Source organism: Tremella mesenterica (assembly GCF_000271645.1).
Source record: "Tremella mesenterica DSM 1558 unplaced genomic scaffold TREMEscaffold_1, whole genome shotgun sequence".
NCBI lineage: Eukaryota > Fungi > Basidiomycota > Tremellomycetes > Tremellales > Tremellaceae > Tremella > Tremella mesenterica.
The window spans coordinates 3,861,346-3,883,988 of NW_006711225.1; the positions used below are offsets into that span (position 1 = coordinate 3,861,346).

A 22,643-nucleotide genomic window follows, 5' to 3' on the forward strand; every position below is an offset into this window, starting at 1 on the left:
GACCAGTTTCTTTCCCAATTCATCCCTCCTTAGCTCCTCAGCTCTTTGACCCCCACCTTGCCCTGCATCCCCACTTGGGCATCTCGATCGTATATTAATCGCACATCCATGTCCGTATAGGTCCTCGTTGTCAATGAGCCGTACTCGAAAAGAGTCGTCGTTCACCTCGTACCCATGAAAGTCTCGGAAGTCCCACGGTACCGGTTGAGCGGACCGGGAGTTTGAGATCAGCAAAACAATGATCTTCAGTGAGCCGCAGGGTAGCATGAGACTAGTCAAGGTGGTTTTCTCACGATCAAGAGTTTCCTTGTCGAGGGCGAACAGAGATCGTAGTGGCTTGACATCGAAAAGCGGTCAGGGGTCAAAAGTCACAAGGGTAATCGATCGTGAAGAAGCGGTTCCATTCATCTCCGTGTAGATGTCTTGCCCGTGATCACTGGACTTTTCATTTAGTAGTCTCTATGGAAAGCGAAGCGATAATGGAGAGATTCGCAGAGGCATGCGGCATGGGATCGTATCACATTTTTCCCATCGAAACCCATCGATCCAACCCATTGGCCAATAGGTTCATTGTGATCATTGAGTGACACGTACTTGTGGGTCGCCAGGCTACGCTTCCGGCTGCGCACTCGCCTGGAATGTGACAGACACACGTTCCAGGATCCCGCGATCCGCGGTCAACGATCCAACGTCCCAGATCCAGCAATGCCAGCGACGAATGAGGTAAACTGTATCCCCACAAGCGAGCTTAAGTTACCCTTTTGACTGTCGTCGTTGATAGGAGTCGTACCGCGCGTACCGGTCGGTGTCTCGGTCTATCGGAGTTCCCGGATAGCATGGGGCGAAAGGTCGAAAAGTGAAAAAGTGATCGAGAGAAGGAAAGAAACGTCTTTTTGACCCCGAGATTCCTCTCCTCTCTGTCATCGATCACATTCCTTCCGAAATGGGTATCACATCTGCAAGACAAGTTGAAAGGCCTGGTCAGTCCTCTTCATGAATTGCAAACTCACTCTGACTGTGACATAGGATGAGAAAAGTGTCCAACAGCATGGCAGAATTCGACGGAACGTTATCTTCTGTCATATCCACCCGCGGACCGTTCGGGAATGAAACCCTACCCATTTTCGCCTCTGGGGATTTGGATTCGAAGAAAGCAATCTTGTTTATTGGAGGTTTAGGGAATGGACTTGGAGATGTTCCTTTTACATATGCCCTTTCTGTCGCGTTGGGGAGGATCGGGTGGAAGTTGTGAGTGAATACGATTCATCCTTCATCTCATTCCCAATCAAACATCCCTCCTCATCGTATGAAGGATTATTATACCATAAAGATTGGTGATTCCCAAAGGAGCCTCGAATCCTATAGATTGGGAGATTTCAGGTCTGTCAAGATCACAGCTGATCTCAAGAGTTCAAATGCACTGGTCTTCCGCCCATGAAGGTTTCGGCACTGGATCTATAGATCGTGATAGGGACGAAATGGAATGTGTCGTAAAACATCTCCGTTTTCAAGGTCAATTATCTCCTCTTCTAACTTTATCAAATCGAAATGACTTATGTATAGGTCACGAAAAGATAGTCATCATGGGACATTCTACCGGTTCTCAAGATGTCATCAATTATCTATCTTCACCATCTCTGATCCCATCTGCTACGGCTCATATTCCTTGGACTGACCCTGGATGTTTGGCATCAATGAGGGCCAAAGTAGATGGAGGAATCATGCAAGCTCCAGTTTCAGATAGAGAATATCATGTTTCGGCTGATAATCGAGCATGGTTGGATGCTTTGCCAGTGGCTGAGAAGATGTTAAAGGAAGGGAATGGGGATGAGTTGTTGCCTAAACCTGTTAGGGAAAGAATGGGAGTGATGATGACTGCTTATCGAGCTTGGAGTTTGTTGGCGGTTGGGTGAGTAAAAGTCACTATTTTTTTCTACCATCCTTCTCTGCTGCCTTTGTCGCTCCTGTCACCGGTACCTTGAAATCTTTTCCCAATCGTCTCACTCGTTGCCCATACCCTTGACACACTTGATCTCTTTCCCTCGCTTTCAGTGATGTATAGCAAGGTGTAGATACCTTTCCACGATGTCATCCAACGGAATAGTTTACTTCATCAACTAACTCACAGAGGGTATGACGATTACTTTTCCGCCGATATACCCATTCACGATTCATCTGGAAAGTTCTGTCATCCTCTCTCTCAATCTTTCGGTAAACTTTCCTCTCCCGCACTCGCACTTTATTCCGGAAAAGACGAATTCGGTCAACCGGGAGATCGTACCCCCGTACTTCAACGATGGGCGGAAGTGAGTGGTGGGAAACTGGAATGGAAGATCATACCTGGTGCTGGTCATGCGATACCGGAACCTTCGGCACAAGTGATGATGTGTGGTATAGTGACGGATTGGTTGAAGAGAGTTGTGGAGAATTGAGCAATCATCGTTCGTCTACACTTCAGTTCACAGTGCTTCATCACCTCTGATACCTATTTGGGTAGTTAAAGTCGAAGTCAATTCAACCTCTCATTCTCCGTTAATCGAAAAACATCATAAAAATCATTGATAGAATGATATGATTCATTCCATGCATGTTCATTCCTTCTCCATCTCGCATCTCATCACTGTTTACGCAGCATCCGTCATCTGGATATCACCATCATCATTCACCTCCCCACGAGACTCTTCAGCATCAAATTGTATTTCAGAATCATCTGGTTCAGTAGATAACGGCTCACTGAATCTAACGTACTTTCTACTCAAATCTATCTCCCTTTCTTCTGTGCTTTCAATCCTCGGATAATTGTTATCCCAACTGGAATTAGCTTCCGAAACCGAGGATTTATTCTTCTTTCTCTTCTTCTTCTTCCCTCTCGTTTTCAAAGTACTACCTCCGGTGGATTCTTCCTCACTTCCCTTCAACTTTCTTTCCGATTCTGACAAATCGGTTCCATATTCATATATCTCACCCAATGAGCCAGACTCTGTTTGATCCCCTTCCCACACCTCGTCGTAAAAAGTAGGCTCTCGTTGTGATTTTAGAACCTCTTGATCAGATGCAGAACGGTTCTTCTTCCCTTTTGGTCCGATGAAAGAAGAAAGTGGTAAATCTTTTCCAGTTTGAGTCTCTCTATCACTTTCTTGTTCTTCATCAGGATCACCAGTCACACTGAATGCTCCTGTTTTATGAAAATATGTCACTTCTTCTAGTGTGAAACCATCGAGTTGGGAGGTGTATACTCGGTATGATCCAGATCCAGATCCAAAACCGTACAGACCGAAGTTATCCATTATGCTTTTTGAAGCGGTCAAGGTGGGTTATGTGAAATATGTGATTTCTGTGTGGTTATTTATGGGTGATGGTGAGATTCAAAAGTAATTACTTGAATAGAAAGAAGAGTGATCATCTACTTGTAGATGGAGAGAGAGACAGGCGGGGGTCGTAACATGTGACCAATCTCAGACGAGAGATGAAAGGAACTTGGTTTCATTATCGAAGGGCTTCTTATCACACAATATGCGTGGCGGGCAACATGATTAATCATCAGGTCTGAGTGGGACGATCAGTACGAGTAGGCTACAACTCACTCGAGGGAATCTTCACATACGTAAACATCAGTTTCATCAGTATCATAGTCCCAGGAATGAACCGTCCAATTCATAATCATGATCTGCGATCTTCTATCTCATCTTCCTTCCTCTGTCTTCCTCATCTTCACTATCTTCCTCACCCTCCTCGTCTTCCTCATATTGACCATTTCCCTCTTATTCCTCGTCCTCCTCATCTCTTTCTTTATCCACACCCCGGTACAAAATCAAAGGCTCACCAAACCTTGTGTGTTTACCACTAGATCCTCTTGTCCCTCCCTCCTCTTGTAAACCAGTGGAATATTTGTCAAGCCAAGATGAATTAGCCCCCTTGACTCGCTTACGAATGTTACGATTATATTTCCATCGATTGACGGGTCCGAATTCCAAGAGCCCTGCCTCTGTGGATGTGTAAGGGTAGGCATTATGTATCGTGTTGTACATCTCTTCGGGTATTGCCTGTTTTTCCTCCTCCTCCTCCTCCTCCTCCTCTTCTGATAAATCTACATCTTCGGAACTTGTTTCAGAATCTGATTCTCCCTCATACTTATTGATAGATGTCTGTTCCTCGAACTCGATTCCATCCGTTCCTACGTCAAAATTCTCTGAAGTGAATTGACCTGCTTGGTCAGGTAAAGTAGGATCGTACTCAAATTCTTCAGGTTCCTCATAAATCACTTCCTGTTCAACAGGGTTCAGATCGAGTATACCAGATTGACGGAAAGGTGTTCCGTGACTATACGGATTTTGATGTTCTTCAGAGCGTCCGAGGTCTGTATCAAAATCGTCATATAGAGGGGATTGTAATGGTTGATCGTATGTGACTTGAGATGATGACTGCGGCGGTGAAGAAGGAATCATCGACTTGGTAGAAGTAGAAGAACCTTTCTTCCGAAATTTACCCTTGATTGAGTTCAACATATCGTATTATGTATCGTATTAGCCTAAATGAAAGAACGTACTGGGTGATGTGGTGTCGTGTATTGTATGAAGGAATGGAAGACCTGTGAGTGAGGGAGAGATATTGTGATAGATAGGGAATGAAACGGACGGAGATTTCACATGTAATCCTGGTTGAAAGGAAGTCAGGAGTTTTTGTCTCATCTCATCGGTGACATCAGCCTGAACGAAATGACGAAGATAATCAGGTCATGGGGTATGAAAAAAATAGGAGAGAGATGATAAGGGGAACAAAAGTCAATGAGATTAGCTAAAGACCCAGAGTATACATACAGCAAAGATTGAGCAAGTAACGTATCCAATCTTGTGAGTTATCCCTCATTCACCATCCGTCATGATGGCCATGAACTCGTCCAAACTGATTTCGCCGTCGTTATCCAGGTCAAATTCGTCGATCATGGCTTGTCTGTAGCAAAAACATGTGATGTAATGAATATGACGAAGTGAAAACATAGATGTCGATGACGGATATAAAGGCCATGTGATGTTCGAGGTGTAGGGATGACGTGATATTTGGTATTTTATATGGTAGGAAGAGTTTCGATGAAGACAAGATTGGCGATGATTTCGTACGTTGACATTGAGAGTGGTGCATCGCAGTGGAATCATGTGAAAGTTTGGAGAAGGAGCACAAGTTAGCGATGTGAAGAAAGCTTTCAAAAGGGAAAAACTGACAATTCCTCTTCTCCCAGATTCTCTCCAAGCTCACGAGCCACTCTTTTGAGATTTTTCAATGATATCTTTCCAGTTTTGTCATCGTCGAATAGAGAAAAGGCACGTTTGAGATCGACTTTAGGATCTCGACTGAGGATTTTCTCCGTCACTAATAAATCAGCTTTTCTCATCTCACGCCTCTATCTCTCTTCATGTGCTTCTTTCCTTTCCTTGTCTACCTGATATATCTCATGATCCGTCTAATAGCTTCTACGAACCATCCTACGATTTCCTCACTACGGTCCACCCACTTCCAGACACCTCACAGAAAGGGCGAGCCTCTTTCTTCTGCTTCGATAGGATGTAATCATTGAACATTTCACTCACTAATCTTTAAAAACGCATTCCAACCTAACAACCCATCCTCTCCTCCATACTCCTTCAAAAGAGTAACCACCTCCACTTTCTTCGCATCAAAACCCAAAGCTCGCATGGCGACTTTCAACTCATGATAATCTATCGCCTCATCTTGATCCGTATCGAACAGGTCGAAAGCCTCTCTGATCTCCGCTTGTTGATCAGGACTAAGCTCGGATCTGGCTGGTTGTTGTCGAACGTTGTTTGATGCCGGTGTGGGTCTTCGCGGTTTGAGAGGTTTGCTAGATAGACCACCAGCGGCGAAAGACATGGTACAGATACAGATTACAGAATATTTTGGTGGTAATTGGTAAACTTGGACAAAACGCGTCAAAACGACGTGTCTGATTTTTCTCATGGTGGGGAATGCTTACGTAAGTCACAGCCTCCACTTGTCACCTCGCCAAGTGTCTGGAGAGGAATGTTAACTGAAATGTTATCACATCATGCCACATAGTAAGCTGGTCCACTCAATGGACAGTCTCTCTCTCAGTAGGAGAGCCGATGATGAGAACGCTGGATACGATCCTCCCTTCTTGTTTGAGAATAATTACCCCCGTGTCGATGATTTGAGAGAATCTCAAACCTCCCCTAGCTCTCTCCCTCAGAAACGAAAGAGACACGCCCTCTCTCATGGAACCTTCACAAACGTCCCAACGCAGAATGACTCTCCTCATGTGAATGGTATCAATACAAGGGGTGAGGGTCCATCTTGGGTGAGTACAGTGGCCGGCACCTTTCTGAATGCTAGTTGACAGATAGGAAGAAAGGTGGGCCTCGTTAAACCCGAGCACTAGCATTGTAAGTCTTTCTCACTCTTAACATACGTATACTGACTCTCAAAGTGGGATGACTCCCCTTTGGACAATATATCTTCATTCTACTCCGCTCTCCCTCTTATAGATCGGCCTCCCAACAACGCTCAACACCAATCACATCCTCTCTCTCCAAAACCCCCACGTCCTCTTATTCGTCCAAGGCCCCTCAACCCACTCGCAGCCGAGCTCTCTTCTGAGTCTTCAAATGATCCAGGTACTTCCAGACTCATAAACTCGATCACATCTCTCTCTACTTCTTCCCCAGATCCCATGCCCCGATTCCATATGGTGGAATATGACAGTTCCTTCGTCAGCCGAGTGGGCGATTCTTCTTCCTCTTCTGGAGGAGTTAGAAGTATTCTTCGTCCTTCCCGATCTCGAGTACCACCGAACACACCGGTGTCAAGTAGTCAAGTCCGTTTTACCGATGATGAGATCATCTTTGACCATTCCACCCAAGATATCATACCCGAGCTGGACGACGAGGTCTCATGGACTACCATTCCCCTTGATTCTACTCAAGATAGTGAGGTTATGAGACAAGAAGAGATGGATAGTGTAACTTCCTCACCGCTGGTTCGCACTCCAACCACTCCTCTCTCTCCGGAGTACTCGTACTTATCAAAAAGCTCAGAGTTCAGGGATCTCTCCTTCCCTGGACCCTTCTCGTCGACACCATACGTGATCAGAAAGAAGAGCGGTCATGAATCGTCGATACCAAGCGACTCCATTTGTCTCTCAGACAGTCCATCAACGTCTGAGCGATCAAACTCGACCGATGCGCTCAATCTGAAAGTTAGTCCGACGAGAGAGGCCATTGATGGAGGAATGTGTCGAGGTCTTTTGGCTTTACAAGCATATAACTCGGATCGCTCGCAAGAGGAAAGTGTCAATGACGAAAGTTTCGGTTTTTAAGTGAGTTAGGGGATATATAGAAACATTCGCTGATGTCGTCAGATAGGGGACGATAGAAACAAGCATTCATAAACAGCATCATGTTGTACTATAACTCATGTCACAGTGGTATGTTCATGTATCGGACTTTCTCCTTCGTCACACGAGAAGCTGCAATAACAGGGAGAAGAGCTAAGCGGTACCTGGGAGGACTTCAGCTTGACCTTCAATCACCTCCTGCTCGGTAGCCTCCGGCCCATTGGCTTCAACATCCTCTTTTTCAATGTGATTTCCATTCTCATCAGCTCCGGCGCCTCCTTCTTTGGTACTCTCTCCCTCGAACACCAGGTCCGTCACTGATTCCTTGTCGTCGCCTCCGCCGGGACTGACAGGCGACCTCCACCTCAGTCGTGACTTCTCTCTCCCCTTGTTCATTCCCGGAGGTACCATCTCAAAACACTCCACGACCTGCCCGCTAGCATACATTTTAGTCATGGCGTGCAGCTCAATCCTGAGGGCCCAACCCCACGTCTCATCCGCTTCTCCTACAAAATCGAAAGGCTCGGGTTTAGGTGTCAGGGCTTTCATCGGGTTGTGAAACCAAACTTGTATCGTATAATTGGTGTCGCCGTGTTGTTGAGGAAGAGTTTTTATGGTCGTGACATGTTGACCGAAATGGGCGCAGACTGCGAGAGTCAAGTTGAGAGTGTCGAGGAAACGTTTTGAAGGTGATGTAATCTTCTCCTCATCACGGAATTGAACTTCAGGATGCATACTGCTGACCGTAAGTGCACTCGACACCCCTGGATGGTTCTTGTCCCCTTGAATTTCGTTCTCTTCCACCTCATTCTTGTCACCGAGGCCATCGTCTTCGTCCTTCGGAAGTTTCTCTCCCTGATCGCCCGAAGCGTCTTGAACCACTTCCTCAATTTTTCCTTCCGATGACGAATGTACAAACTTTCCCTCTACTTCTTCGTCTTTCCTATTGTTGCACTTGATGTTATTGGCTTCTTTCTTGTCTTTGGATTTTCCTTTGTTGAAGGGTTGCCAGGTTAGTAAACATTGTTCCCATCGATTGTCATTCGGGGTACCAGGAGGCGCAGGAGCGAGTAACCTTAACTGGTTCAACTGTCCTCCGGCTTCGAATAGTTTCTCTATCAAATGATATTCCAATTCCATAGTCTATTTCCAGTCAGGATCCAAATCTATCGACATGTCTAACGGGTGAGGAGCGGAGGTCTTCTTGGGAAGCGTCTCTTTCTGGAAACCTATAGTCACTGAATGTTGGGGTTTCACCCCGTCCGGCTTGCTCTTCTGAGGGTGAGTGACGATTGAATTCTGCCATTGTTCATACCTCGGACCGGCTCCCAAAATCAGATCAACGATCTGTAACATCCTCTTTGAAGGTTGAAACGATGGCATGTCGTTCCTCTCCTCACGACGGAAATGAAATTTTTCTACCGTCGGGATGTCGAGCTTCGGGACGGAAGGGATGTCGAGATGTTCTACGGGGTCTACCTCTGGTTGTGGTTTATTAGACGGGGACAAGTGAAGGATGGGAGAATCTTCAGATGATTTGGAGAGAGGTACGACTTCAACTTGCAATGTGGCCGGAGTGGCGGTAGTGAGTGGGTTCGTGACGGAGTTGGCTACAGTTGCAGACATGTTGTATTCTGTAGATGACCTTAGAAGAAGTGTGTTATATGTTTGGATGCTTGAATGTGTGAATGTATTGATGCTTGTGCGTGTGGATGCGTGAACGCTTGGGTGTGTGAATGTGTGGATGTTCGTAGGTTGATGGGAAAATAGAGAAGAAGTATTGAGGGACGAATCACTCACTTTGAAGCGGTACTTGTATACAGATTGAAGGCAGTCTTCAAAACAGGTAGAAGGACTTGCGGAAGAAAGGATCATGATAATCCTTTCATCCTGTACACCTGACCCATTGAATAGAGGGTTTTTTCAGACGTGTAAGAATATGCTGTGCACAAGAGTCTTCTGAATTGGAGGCTGTGGCGTCATTGACAAGGTCAGCAAAGATGAAAGGTAGGTGAGAACGTTTCAAGTAGCTACCGATGTTGCTCCCGAATGGGTTTCATCGTTGTATCAAGGGGAATAGAAAACAAATTTTTGATGTCATAGCCGATGTGAATGTTAAATATATAAGTAAGTCATGTATATCTACATAAGTAACATGTATTAAACTCAGAGGGAAACAACACCTCCGAAAGATCCAATCAAAAACTTTCACTCGAGGGCATCCATCATCAAGCTTGAATCATTCTCTGCCGCTTGTTTAAAAGCCATGATGAATCGACTCAAAATATCATCACCATCCGTCGAGATTGTGGGATCAGCTTTCACACTTTCAAGTGTTCGAGCAAGAGTATTATGTACTTCGGTACATACCGCTTGATAAAGTATTCGGAAATGTGGATCTTCTCTAATCTTCTGTTGCGTTTCAGATTTGAGATCCTTGAAGTTGATTGAACGAGATGGAGAATCTTGTATTTCATGATCGTCTCGGTTGAAAGAGCTTGATGAGAAAGTATTGGTTTCCGTTTCGGAATCGGTTTGAGAACGTTCATCAATCTCATTTTGGATTTCTTTCCGAAATAAGGGATTACCAGGTTGGTAGTCGACATCTGTATTGTGAAGGTCACGAAGAGAGTTTTCGCTATCTTCCTGGAATACGGGACTATGAGCTTGGTTGTAGTTATCTTCCTCGTCAAGATCGCTTTCGATGTCTTTCCGGAAGAGGGGACTGCGGGAATGATCAGCATGATCTTCCTCGTCGGAACGATCGATGTCGTCCCCTTTATCGTGTCGAAGTGGGGGATTAAAAGGACCGGAATTGATATCTTCCTCTTCTGAGTCTGTGAAATCGGGTAGACGTGCGAGGTAGTCTTGGAAATCTCCATCTTCTTCACTCGTCGAATCGTCGTATTCCTTCATAACCTCTTGAGTACGTCCCTGAATCTCATCGCCTGAAGCCTGGCTCGTATCGTCCTCCAATTCCTCATACCCTCCCGAAATTGGAGATGGGACTTCGTCATTGTTACTGAGATCTGGGCTCCTTTGATCAGGTGACTCCATACCAATAGATAAATCATTGCGGTCGATCTTAGCAACCCACTCCTCGATCTCATGCTTTGCTACAGTTTCACCCTCGTCATCTGCGTCTTCATCTTCCGAGTCGAGGGAAGATTCTATCTCGGTTGATGAGTTGCTACTTCCAAGAGCTCGACCGAGAGCTTTCTCATATTGAAGATTTCCCTGAATTTCGTCTTCACTACTGTCATCGGAAGGATTTGGAATTAGACCGGTATATGTAGGTTGGGCATGCATATCGACGGTTGACATTGATTACGACTTCGCTTTTGAACAAGAGGATTGCGACGGGGTGGTAAATATGATCAGAGTGATTAGGCGTGAATTAAGCGGAGTTGTTCATGACATTACTAAACACATCTCTAACGTCTGATGAGGTGATCGATCGCCATCGCTCAGTATGGCGCCTTCTCTTCTCATTTTTTTCAAGAGACGATATGTACTTGGCACGAGGAGGAGAAAGGATAGTCTTCCTTCTCATAACCACCTTTCAAACTGTACTCCTTCCGTATTCCGCGACGCGTATCATCGTCTTTCGTCTACCCGATGAAACTCCTTCAAATGTTTCATTGATCATCCCTGTCGTCCGGGCCGAAGATATGAAAGCAGAACAAAGCTTATGTGTGTCTAGCCGACATCTCGATGGGGTCAAACAAGGGAATCGAGAGCAAACGCCGGGCCTACGGACCGGTTTGAACATTGGAGTTCGTTCCGCGACATGTGTAGTCTCCTCTGTCCGGGCGAGATTCCCTTGAGTCGACCGGAGGATACGCTGACGTGCAAGATGTGTAAGCAGTGAAGAGGGTTCGCAGCGAGATTTGGAAGTCATAAAAGGCGACGATGGGCCTGCAAGTATCATCAGCTTTTAATCATTGAAGCAGATCAAGATCACACGGTTTCTCATCGACAACAGACAGTTTCATTTCCCTGATCGAATACATTAAGCCAGATAGAATGTCACTCACTCAGACTCTTCCACCGATAATCATCCCAAGCCCTTCTGTCATTCAACCACGTCCAAAAGTTCACATCACTAAAGCTATCCATCCCAGCTTTCACGCCTATAATGTCAAGCTTCATACAGTGCTTGCACGGAACCCGGAGTTGGTACGTACGGCATGTCTCAAGACACACGCTTTGTTACTCGCTCTCGCACCTAATTCAATGGACGGTATGCCGCTCGGCAAGAAGCTCAAATACGATGTCAGTCCGAATGATGAGAAGAGGTTTAGGGAGTTGAGATGGATTGTCAGTCCTAGATTAGCCATCAAACAGGCTGAGACGGAGAATGATTGGTACAAGAGTGGAATGTGGGAAGTATGGAGTGAGTTGAGGATGTTAGGAAAGGAGTGTACTGTAGAAGAACTGGACCAGTTTGTTAGATGTTTACCCATGTCTATGGCAGTTCAGTAGTAGGCCTAGTAGTTAGGCCTAAGTAGTGGAGTTTTGTACAAAGTGAGGAGGGATATGAATGACGTGGCATTACGTAATATTGAGTAGACGCGACTTTCACGCGCACTAAAACTCACTCACTTTGTCTTGCATTCTAACTTTTTATACAGCTTCAAGAGAGTCTCAGCTATTCAATCATGTCGCATGTGACCTTCGAGAGTAGTGAGTGATGATCTCTGCCACTTTCTACATGAACTGACCGGTAGTTTTCCTGAACGATGGCTATGATCAAGGTCGTGAGTCTTCTTCCTTCCCAGATCGTCGTCCACAAATGAATACGAGGTGTTGTTCGGTGGATGTTGTGGATCCGAGGCTTCTCGTTCACCTCGATATGTGAAGTTTACCAATACTGATCCAAAGGCCTTCGATTCAATGCTGCAGGTTTTGGATGGAAGAGCTACAAAGACGAAGCGAACCAACCCAAGACTTTCAATGGGGGTGATATCAGAGGTGCTCAGTGGTTCAGGTGAGTTGATCATTCTTCTCTGGTCAAATTGTTTTCCCGTCCATCCTTGCAGGACACAATTTTTTCTTTCTCTCCCGCTACGATGGAAATCGATGATGTCGGCTGACTGCTACAGAGTGGCGAGAAATTTCCAGCTCCGGATCAGCCTACGACTGCCTGACACCCCTAGAGTTACATTCGACGGTTTTCCTCGAGATGTTAGTCGCCCCTAGCGGCGCCTTTTTATCTGTCCAGCTGACGAGAAGGACCACGATAAGATAAAGAGAACTTTGGACGACTACTACAACATCAAACTCGAGACGAAAGATCCTGCTTTGAAGGGATATAATTGGGGTAAAGTCAACGTGCTCAGTGAGCTTTACACTTGTTTTTCCACTGTTAAAGCTGACGTATAGATCATGATATCGAATTTTCGGTACAAAACAAAACAGCCTTTGAAATCCCACTTTCCGCCGTGGCCAATTCCAACGTTGCAGGTAAAAATGAAGTCTCTCTCGAATTCGCCCCACCTGCTTTCAAAAAAGATCCAAAGAATCTCTCACTGAAACCGATGGATGAAATGGTGGAAATCCGCTTTTACGTTCCTGGGAAGAGTGTAAAACCAAGAGGGAGCGACGCTGGTAGTGATGATGAGTCAGAAGTGGAGTTGGATGAAGATGGTAATGAGATAACTGCCGCACAAGCTTTACACAGTGCCATCGCTGAGAAAGCGGATATTGGGGAAGTAGTGGGAGACAGTATTGTATCTTTCTCAGATGTTCTCATATTAACACCTAGGTCAGATTTCCCTTCTGGTTCTCGTTGATGGGTGTAGCTGACAAAGAACAGAGGACGTTACACATTAGACTTTTACCCTGATTCAGTCCGATTATTAGGAAAAAGCACAGATTACCGTGTTCCCTTCACCAGCGTCCGCCGATTATTCCTCCTTCCTAAACTGGATGATTTACACGTACAACTTGTCATCGGTCTAGACCCACCTATACGACAAGGCGCTACTAGATATCCTTTCTTAGTTCTTCAATGGCCAAAAGATGAGGAAGTGGATGCTGAATTGGCCATGACGGAGTGGGTTTGCAGCTAGTAAAGGCAGAAGGAGAAAGCTGAATTGATAGTGAAGAACTAGCCAACTATCCCGATTTGAAAAAGAAATACGACGCACCTTCATTCACCGTCATTTCTCAAGTAATCAAATCTTTCACAGGCAAAAGAGTCACTCCTCCCGGTAGTTTCAGAAAGTAAGTCTTCACATTTTCAACCAAAGCTGACGACAGTGCTCAAGGATTGAATGGTATCAAAGCCAATGTCAAGGCTGTTCAAGGAGAATTATACTTTTTGGACAAGGGTCTTATCTTTATTGCGAAACAACCGATTTTAATTGATTTCTCAAAAACTGAGACTATCTCTTTCTCACGGTCAGCTTTTTTAGGATTCATCGTAGTGTGAGCTGATTTGGACAGTGTGGGAGGAGGTATCGCATCAGCCAGAACATTCGACATGAGAGTTGTTTCCCGAGCAGAAGGGACAGATATCATCTTTTCTTCCATCAATAAAGAAGAGAGTGCACATATCACAGCGTTTTTGAAAGAAAAAGGTGTTAGAGTGAAAGATGAGATTGAAGAAGCTATGGATATCGAACCTATCAGTGAAGAAGAAGAAGATGATGATGATCTTAGTATTGCATCAGAGGATGAGGATAGAGGGAAGAAGAAGAATAAACCAGTCAAATCGAGTAAACCGGTAAAGAAGACTGCGGATGATGATGATGAGTCTGGTGAGTTTTGCCGTATACACCGTTTAGAAAACATGATCCGTTCCTCTTTACCTTGTACCCTATCCCATTTTCCAAAGTGTTGCTCATATGTTTCGTTCCTCATCTGCCATCTACCCTCTGCTTCTGCTACTGCTGCCAGTTTTGTGTTCGTAGGAACACGGAGCTATACGCTAACCCGACAGACGATGAAGACTTTGCCGAACAATCTTCAGACGATGGATCACCCTCGGAATCTGATTCAGACGCAGATAGCGAAGGAGTCGCGTCAGACGCTTCGGATCCAATGATGGAAGAATTACGAAACAAACAGACCAAAGGGAAACAGAGCAAGGCACAAGGGTCAGATAGTGAGGTCGAAAAGCCAAAGAAGAAGAAAGCAAAGGTCGAGGAAGATTGATCGTTGTCTCTCTGGGGTAAAAGAACATTAAATGATTGTATTCATCCATCCATACGAAAACTCATCAAAAATGCATCATCTCGCATTTGTACTTGAGCCTGCATTTGCAGAGAAAATACTGCGCTCTACAGTACAGTTCATACATGGAGATAAACGGGAATGGTACAAGTAAGGGATGTATGACTGAAACAGTACGAGTATCGGATGGGTTACACCAGGTATGAATAATAATTTCATGATCGGTCCAACCTCCCTACTTCTTGTCCATCTCCCAAAACCAACACATCTCTAGGTTTATCATGACTACCTAAGAGAGTGACACGTCTGATTCTGTTGGGCACTGTATATTCACCTTCACTGTTGATACTCAATTCACCATTGATGAATTTGAATCGCATAGTTGTCCGTTGTGCTATCCGTCAGTCAAAATCGCCGAATACTAAACGACGACGACCATCCAGGGAAAGACTAGTGCTTGAAGGAACAGCCGTGCACGAAACAATGGGATGGATCAGGGTAATCAAAATGGGGAGGGAAGGACTAAAGAGATGAGGGGGATGAACGTACAGTTCAAAGAGACACCATCATCCAAAATCACCTCTCCACTCGCTTGACCTTGTTTATCAAGATTGATAATTAACCCAAAATCACTTTTCTCTCGAGTGGTCCTGATGGTTTGTCGGGGTTTATCATATACCATGAGGATGGTTCCTGCTCTGATATGAACGTTTATATGACCTAAAGGAGCCGATAGGGTGGTCATATCATGTTCGTCCGTTTTGACTTCCTATTAGTCAGCTTCCTTTCTTGCTCTTTATCTGTCCTCTGCAAACAAATTTTCATCACATGTTCCCCAGACCAATGATCCTAAAGATACTGACGGTCCTCAACCAATGTTCACACGGCGTGTCTTGTTGCTCGCTGGAAATTGGCTGTAAAGAGACATAGAGTCACAAGAGTACTGTATATGGACAGAGAAGTTCCCAAAGCAATGGGGTAAATGGACAGAAAGATGAGAACGTACTTGCTGAGTCCACAAACATCTCCAAGGTGCCCCTTCTTTTGGAAAATACCCACGAACGGTGGTGGCGCCTCTTTCGAACACCGGCGTGACGAGGATCGAAGGACCCAGCATGAACTGCGCGTCCACGTCGAGGAGTTTCGGATTAGGGAAATGGAAGAATAATGGTCGGATGATTGGGCTAGGGAGTGAGCACGATAGAATTATGACGGATAATCAGCAGCCCCTGAGTATCTCTTCATCCGAACAGAAGAGATTAGACTTGAGAGGTGGAATGTGAAGAAAGGGGGAAGAAGAGGGAAATGAATGACTCACCTGCCATGGTCACTCGCGTTAGAGAAGAGTGATTCCCAATAAGGTAAGAGACTGTATCGCGCCAAGATGGCTTTCCGAGAAGCTGCAGCGACGGAAGGCCAGCGATAAGGTTCTTGTCCTTGTGCACTGTCATAAGCGTTGTCTCTACCTTATCTCTGACGAGTGGGGGGAAGCGAGAGGTGAACAGAGAGGGTATGTGTTAGAAGAGTTCAGGTAAGTCAGAAGGGCAAGCAAAGAGAACGGGAAGAAATGACAGAAGAAAGGGAGAAGGGAAGATAAATTTGAAGAGCAAGAAAGACAACAGGCTCTTAGGTCAGAAGAGGGAAAGAAAGTCTCACTCAATATGATTGTGATTCCTAAAGAAAGGGTAAAACGCTCCTAATTGCATCCATCGATCACAAAGCTCTTCAGTGGCATCACCATGAAACCCACAGATGTCAGGTCCTACCATTGGGATCTGAGCATAAGTATATGTGGTGGTCGACTGTCCACTCCAAGCAATCTGATCTAGGGCCCCAGAGCAAATCAGCTAAAGACCACATTGGTGAGAGAAGACAGCTGGAATGAAGAAAATGAATAGGCGCCAATGATGATGAAAAAAGGTTCCTAGAAGAGACACTCACTTGAAAGAGTTGAAATTGAAGTACACCCTGTACCGACTCTCTCATACTTCTCCAAGTACTATCATTGTCTCCTAACCAGTGCGCAGCAACTGTGCATTAGCCCTACAATTGCAACCTGAACATGATTGGTATAAAAAGACACCGACCTCTACCCGATCCTGCAAAGGTGCTGCGAGAAAGGATGAACTGTCTTTTCCCCGGTATCTGCTTCTCCAGTACTTTAGAGGTCAAAACGCTCTCACTAGATACATTCAGTAACTCGATATAGGTAAAATAGAGAGACTTACTGATAGCCGTATAAATTGTGAGTGTTGTAATGTCTTGATCCATCTGCGTTAAGACAGGTAGGTCCAACAGTCATTGAGCCTAAATCTTTTAAAGCTTGGTGGATCTATCAATCAGTCACTTTGACAGTGACCTGCCTGGTCCAACCGACGAATGAAAAGGAGAGAAAGAAGTAGATTGACTCGATGCGATGAGAAGAAAATGACTCACGGCATAAGGTGGTAAATCCAGTAAACTATGTTCTTCTTTAGGTTCTTTCTTCAATCGATCAAGTAAACCATGTTCCCCTTTAGACTCCTTCCCTTCTTTTCGTCGATGGACCAACCGACCCAATCTCTGAGTCATTGACTTCTTATGTTTCTCTGCTGAGGGTGAGGCGGGATTTGAAGATTGTGCACCTTTAGTTGGAGATGGAGATCTTTCTTTGGTTGGCGAGATGGTTCTTATTTTACATGGGGAAGAAGGCCGAGGAATCGAGGATGACACTACTGACTTGTCGGGTGAGACCGAACGAGAAGACGATCTCCCACGAGACTTGAGTTTCTCTCTTGGATCAGCCTTGATAGGAGCGTCGGTGAACGAAGCGGGTTCGTTCATGTCAAGCCAGATACCGTCGTATTCGCATACTTGACGGAAATTGTCGAAAGAGCTTTGCCACCATTGTGTTGTGGAGGGATTGGTCCAGTCGGGAAAGACAGTTTTCCTACTGGATCAGCCACTCTACTCTGTCTCTGATATCATCTTCTCTTCTATCATATTCTATGAATGCTCGTATTTGTATGAGGTAACATTCTGATTTCATATGGGGATTGTCTCGAAACCTCAAAACATTCATGTTCGCCCATAGGGATGCTCAAAGATAGGACAAATTTTGAGAAGGAAAGGGATTGAGCTTACCCAGGCCAGACTTCGCCGATGAACTCCTCTCCCTCAGCGTTCTTGATGAACACACCTTTCCGATGACCATGATCATACGTATCATATCCGTCTCCTTCGCCAGAGATCCCAAAACCTGCATCAACAATTGGAACGTAATATCGTTTTGATTCATGCAGCGCTCTCGTGAATTTCAGCAGGTCTCTGCTACTTCAGCGTTCCTCTTGCTCAATACGTCCAGACACTTTCAGCATCGACTGTGCCGAATGTGCAATATGAAACGTGGAAATGCAGCGTGTAGAACAAGATGTGTGACGTGAGATGTAGAAAATGGAATGAGTAAAATGTGTGGATTGATTTTCAAACATGTAATTTATGTGGGTTATGAGAGATGTGTAAACTGTATGGGATGGGAAGAATGACTTAAACCACTCACTGATACTCTTGTTTCACAGTGAAATTCCTATATCTATCCATATAATCCAAATCACTCCAAACCACATCCAACGGCACTCCCTTCTCTTCCATCTTCTCCATAACGCCCTCTATTTCCTTTACTGACTTCCACCCCCAACGAGATAAATGAAAAGCCAAAGCCCAAAAAGGTATCTTAGATGGTTTTCCAACCACATGAGAATACTGTTCGACCACTTGTATGGGTGTAGGTCCAGCTAAGAAATATAAATCAAAAGTTCCTCCGATCATCCGATATTGCAACACTTCCGGACGTAAGATAACGTCCATCCCATGAGAATTAAGCATGAACACTCCATGTGAACCAGTTGGTCGAACTTCGAGATAAAATGGATGACTTCCGTAAAGATTTTCGTCAATTGGTGTACCGCCTGAATCTCGGTTCCACATTGTCGCTATTGTTCCGTTGGGGTCTCGTCGAAAACCAGAAGAAGAAACAACTTCACCGAGACCGTATATGTTGGCGTTGGTAGGTAATGAAGTGGACATTTGAAGGTATTGATCTTCATAGATTAAGGAATGTGAGGAGATGGTACTGTCTCTTATGACTCGGCCGTCTTTCCCCATTGGACTGAGGTGAAGAGGTAGGTTAGCAGGACGGGTGTCGAATATAGGTTCGGGGTCATCACCACGGGTGATCCAGAAGGCGAAGAGTTCTCCGATGGGTGTATGGTGGAATTTGAGTTTGGATGGGACGTGGTCGTCGGCAAGGTGGGAATCTATCGGAAAGGTAGGGGGACGAGGAAATAGATCGGTAGGGATTTGGTATTGTTGCTCAGCTGCATCATATATATGAACGTGTAAACCTAATCGTCAGTCGAACACATTGCATTCTCGTGTGGATTGCGGAAACAGGAAACAAACAAAAGATAGAGACCAGGGGTCGGAGAGGAAGTGACTCACGGTCAGCGGTTTGATATTCTACGAGTAAGACGAGTTCCTCGATATCATGACCATAAGCTTTTCCTGGAGATCCAGCCAAGGAGAGGTTAGCGTGAAGTCCATGAGGCGCGGGTTTAACATCCAGGAGAATGTAGCCTTTGCCGTCATCATACAGTCAAATTCAAAGGATGAAAGCTCACCAGGACACTTTAAGACATCTTCTGTGAACCGATTTGGCATAGTGACGAGGTGATTGATCAGTGAGAAAAAGATGTCAGTGGCAAAAACTAGCAAGAGACGTCAGTACTTTTTTGAATGAAGCATGAAGTATTGATGGTCAGTCGCCCAAGTGGATAAGCAGGCTCTTTTGTCCTCAAGGTGGGAAAGGGAACTCATCCTCGAGGTGATCGGGAGGACACCACGTTTTCTCAGACGAGTTTACGCACCTTCTAACAAGATGATATGTGTGTCCATGCTCTATAATGCTTGTTTGTCCACATCCAAATTACCCACTACTGATCGCACTTTTGTCAATACTTCTTCCCACTCCATATCGTTATCAGATAACCAAGTGATAGCCCCTCCTGCACCCAAAGACATGTCTTATTTGGTCAGCTGATGGTTATACTGAGAAAGACATAGAAACTGACGGTCACCCTCAATGATCATTGTCCGGATCACAACGCTAAGATCAGTCGACCCATCCACGGAGAGATATCCCAGAGCACCAGAGTAAATACCTCTTCTCCGATGAGACTCAAAGTCGTCCAATAGCTGAACGGACCGAAGTTTGGGCGCTCCCGTCATGGAACCAGGTGGGAAACACCTCTTGACAGCTTCTACTTGCCCAACGTTGTCCGCCAACATACCCTCGACTGTTGTAACAAGATTATGAACTCCATAACTCTCCAATGCGATGAGCTTGGGCACTTTGACCGTGGAAGGTATACAGCAACCGAGCAAGTCGGAGCGGATTAAGTCGACGATCTAGGCGGTCAGCTCAGCATATCACAATCATGTTCGAGGGAAGAGGGGGGAGGGTGTGAATGCTGGGGGAAGCTATATGCAAACGAGGAGAAAGTTCGACCACTCACCATCAGATTCTCAGCTCGTTCTTTCTCATCGGCTTCAAGTTCTTCCCCTCTTCTATGATCCTCTCGCTGAGCCTCCTGTCTACATTTCTCTCCGCCAACGTCCCGACCTTCGCAGCCCCTTCCAGGTCCGCAAACACATTGCCCAATCTTTACTCTGGCTCTCGTACCTTTGATAGGCATCATCTCCACTCTGCCCTGCTCGGTCTTCAAGAACCTTTCCGGTGAAGACGATAGGACGTGCACCCCTCTACCACGCGGGGTGACGAGTGATGGGAAGGACAAAAAGGACGAGTAATAAGCCGGGTTGAAAGTGCGCAATCGGAGGTATAGGGAGAACGGATCATTTGATGTAGGGCAGCAAGCTTCGAATTGGGTGGTCAGAGTGAGTTCATAGGACTCACCTTGCCGGATGGCTTCACGGCAAGATGATATGGTGTTGGTGTATGCAGTCGCATTGTCGATAGGTCTGAAGGAGGGGAATCCTGGAGCGAATTTCAAGGTGAGCTGATCCGGGTCCTGTAGGGCGAGAGAGGCAATATGCTCGAAATCATCGAATTGGGTAGGAGAGATACCGAGGGTGACCCCCAAGCTACCTAGCCAACCAGTCAAATCCTTCGATTGGTCGTCCTGCGCCGCTGTACGTGGCGTTGGTGGTTGATTGATTGGGTCGGCGACCAAACCTCGAGCGATCCAGTCCCCTTCCGATGTACGCTCAAGTATCCGATCACACCAAGCCCAGCACGCATCGATCTCTCCTTCACCCTCGGCAAGTGTATCCTTTCGATATCCTTGCAAACTCTCGACTTTCATCTCGTAGCCAAACCACCCCACCCAGCCACCCTGCCAACCGCGTCGTCGCTGATCAGAGGAGACAAGAGATGAGTAGATCTCTTCGTGGCCCTGACCGAACCACTCCCAGAACGTCGTTTCGGCGGGCAGAACGAGTTTAGAGGGCGGCTGGTCAGGGAGATGGAGGGCTACGCTTCGTGATGATAGGGAATAAGTGATGACGAACGATGGAGATGCTAAAGATGTTGTTGTTGGTCTGGTGGGCTATATTGATTAGCTACCTTCCTTTAGGCATCTTGATTGACCCACAGTCTTTCCATCCAACCAGATGTCTCCAATTCTCTCCTTTCCTTTTCTTGATCTAATCAAACGATGGAATATCAACTCTGTGGGTACATCTCTGCCCAGATCACCGAAAGGTTTCTCAACCAATGATAATTGCGAGATACGAGAAGACTCGGCAAATGAATGTTGTGACGCCGGTCTCGAGATCGGTGGTGTAGGTAAAGGAGGTGTCGCGTGGGTTTTATATGGATTGCTTTGTCTTTTCACAGCCGCGATACGATAGGAACATGAGTTCAGTATATGTTCTGGGAGGAGATTATAGGAAACTGGTCGAGAATTGTTACGATGTACGTTATCCAAGAAAGCGTGCAGAAGAACACTTCCGTGGGTAGAGGAAATGGACTGAATGTTGTCAACGCTGAGAACCTGCTGCTGGGGACTGCTTACTTCTGGATGATATTGGACACCCCATATTGGGTATGACTTGTGTCTTATACCTTGTATAGTTCTACGTTCTTCATCTAATGCGGACCATGCGGTGACTTCGAGGTCCTCAGGGAGAGCTGTTCGTCAGACCATGACATCACACGGTGACTCACTTTCCGGTTCGATAGTCAGACTGTTATAGACAACAACTTTGAACACGTCTTCTATCCCGCTGTTCTTCCATACTGGAGAATCGAACAGCCCAAGGGCTGGTAGCACAGGCTTGACAGGTATCACATGTCCATGCGATATGCGAGGAGTGTTGATAATCTTCATAGGTGAGCTCACCCATATGATCGGGAGGAAGGATGGGAACATACCTTTCCGCCAAAAGCCACTCCGATAGCTTGATGACCCAAGCAAACTCCGAGTATCGGAACGGGATGTAATCGAAGAAGATCCAAAGCGAATCCGATGTCCTACGACGATCAGCCGCAGTCATAAGTAGTGATGAATGGAAAGCTCACTGAAGGTGTGTCAGGCCGTCCAGGTCCTGGAGACAAGATGATACAGTCGATACTTGGGATTACTTGTGTTTGGAATTCATCCCTGCGCAATGGATCAGCCATACAATCTGGAAATCGGGAAGGTGAGGAACTGACCAGGTATAACGATCGGCCTTGACGACGACTACCTTCTTGAGAACCTCTTCGTCCGAGTAGAGCTGTGTGAAAAGGGTGAGAAGGTTGTTGGTATCTATTCTGTCAGCTGAACCACTCGTCACATGCAGGTGCCCGGAGCAACTCACATGAATCATAATAGTCTAAAATGACTGTCCTGGGCAGAGGAGGAATGGGGATGGTAGAGGCGGAAGTCATGTGGAATTTGTTCACGACAAGAAAGTCAGATCGAAGTGATTGGATTACTTGGAGGTTATGAGTCAAATCGAAGGAAGTTCCTATGCTCCTGAGATCCCTGCGAGCCTTGTCATATGTAAGTATATATAAGTGTAGAAGATCGAAAGAGTAGAGAAAAAGTTGCGATAT

At 45.7% G+C, this 22,643-nt stretch overlaps 9 protein-coding genes across 9 annotated transcripts; 2 read left to right on the plus strand and 7 right to left on the minus strand.

Annotated features, from left to right (window-relative positions):
• Positions 1–943: 943 nt before the first annotated feature.
• Positions 944–2,602, plus strand: TREMEDRAFT_56114 (uncharacterized protein). The gene is made up of 5 exons (XM_007001018.1): positions 944–980; positions 1,027–1,248; positions 1,409–1,512; positions 1,564–1,909; positions 2,129–2,602. Exons 2-5 carry the CDS (start codon positions 1,049–1,051, stop codon positions 2,430–2,432), a joined length of 954 nt encoding a protein of 317 aa, XP_007001080.1. The 5' UTR covers positions 944–980; positions 1,027–1,048; the 3' UTR covers positions 2,433–2,602.
• A 22-nt stretch (positions 2,603–2,624) lies between these two features.
• TREMEDRAFT_59220 (uncharacterized protein) lies at positions 2,625–3,287 on the minus strand (the record flags this gene model as incomplete). Its single annotated transcript, XM_007001507.1, has 1 exon — positions 2,625–3,287. One exon carries the CDS (start codon positions 3,285–3,287, stop codon positions 2,625–2,627), a length of 663 nt encoding a protein of 220 aa, XP_007001569.1.
• Positions 3,288–3,761: 474 nt separating this feature from the next.
• Positions 3,762–4,505, minus strand: TREMEDRAFT_59221 (uncharacterized protein; the record flags this gene model as incomplete). The annotated part of the gene is made up of 1 exon (XM_007001508.1): positions 3,762–4,505. The coding sequence occupies one exon, from the start codon at positions 4,503–4,505 to the stop codon at positions 3,762–3,764; it is 744 nt and encodes a 247-aa protein (XP_007001570.1).
• A 357-nt stretch (positions 4,506–4,862) lies between these two features.
• TREMEDRAFT_19299 (uncharacterized protein) lies at positions 4,863–5,787 on the minus strand (the record flags this gene model as incomplete). The annotated part of the gene is made up of 3 exons (XM_007000374.2): positions 4,863–4,950; positions 5,220–5,367; positions 5,586–5,787. Coding segments are annotated over 3 exons (438 nt in total), but the record flags the coding sequence as incomplete, so codon positions are not given.
• A 1,732-nt stretch (positions 5,788–7,519) lies between these two features.
• On the minus strand, positions 7,520–8,992 carry TREMEDRAFT_59223 (uncharacterized protein; the record flags this gene model as incomplete). Its single annotated transcript, XM_007001509.1, has 2 exons — positions 7,520–8,509; positions 8,606–8,992. The coding sequence occupies 2 exons, from the start codon at positions 8,990–8,992 to the stop codon at positions 7,520–7,522; spliced, it is 1,377 nt and encodes a 458-aa protein (XP_007001571.1).
• Positions 8,993–9,574: 582 nt separating this feature from the next.
• TREMEDRAFT_59224 (uncharacterized protein) lies at positions 9,575–10,690 on the minus strand (the record flags this gene model as incomplete). The annotated part of the gene is made up of 1 exon (XM_007001510.1): positions 9,575–10,690. One exon carries the CDS (start codon positions 10,688–10,690, stop codon positions 9,575–9,577), a length of 1,116 nt encoding a protein of 371 aa, XP_007001572.1.
• A 1,758-nt stretch (positions 10,691–12,448) lies between these two features.
• Positions 12,449–13,979, plus strand: TREMEDRAFT_14396 (uncharacterized protein; the record flags this gene model as incomplete). Its single annotated transcript, XM_007000350.1, has 7 exons — positions 12,449–12,553; positions 12,602–12,707; positions 12,752–13,133; positions 13,185–13,424; positions 13,472–13,594; positions 13,631–13,771; positions 13,817–13,979. Coding segments are annotated over 7 exons (1,260 nt in total), but the record flags the coding sequence as incomplete, so codon positions are not given.
• Positions 13,980–14,760: 781 nt separating this feature from the next.
• Positions 14,761–19,082, minus strand: TREMEDRAFT_24338 (uncharacterized protein; the record flags this gene model as incomplete). The annotated part of the gene is made up of 13 exons (XM_007000426.1): positions 14,761–14,939; positions 15,095–15,314; positions 15,552–15,729; positions 15,864–15,989; positions 16,202–16,320; positions 16,487–16,575; positions 16,633–16,727; positions 16,774–16,877; positions 16,982–17,013; positions 17,101–17,474; positions 17,669–17,857; positions 18,084–18,927; positions 19,025–19,082. Coding segments are annotated over 13 exons (2,607 nt in total), but the record flags the coding sequence as incomplete, so codon positions are not given.
• A 375-nt stretch (positions 19,083–19,457) lies between these two features.
• On the minus strand, positions 19,458–22,624 carry TREMEDRAFT_37133 (uncharacterized protein). The gene is made up of 10 exons (XM_007000808.1): positions 22,406–22,624; positions 22,260–22,353; positions 22,125–22,206; positions 21,978–22,076; positions 21,771–21,927; positions 21,619–21,734; positions 21,196–21,573; positions 20,098–21,150; positions 19,654–19,990; positions 19,458–19,605 (listed from the first exon to the last, which is right to left on the minus strand). Exons 1-10 carry the CDS (start codon positions 22,473–22,475, stop codon positions 19,481–19,483), a joined length of 2,511 nt encoding a protein of 836 aa, XP_007000870.1. The 5' UTR covers positions 22,476–22,624; the 3' UTR covers positions 19,458–19,480.
• Between the last annotated feature and the right edge of the window lie 19 nt (positions 22,625–22,643).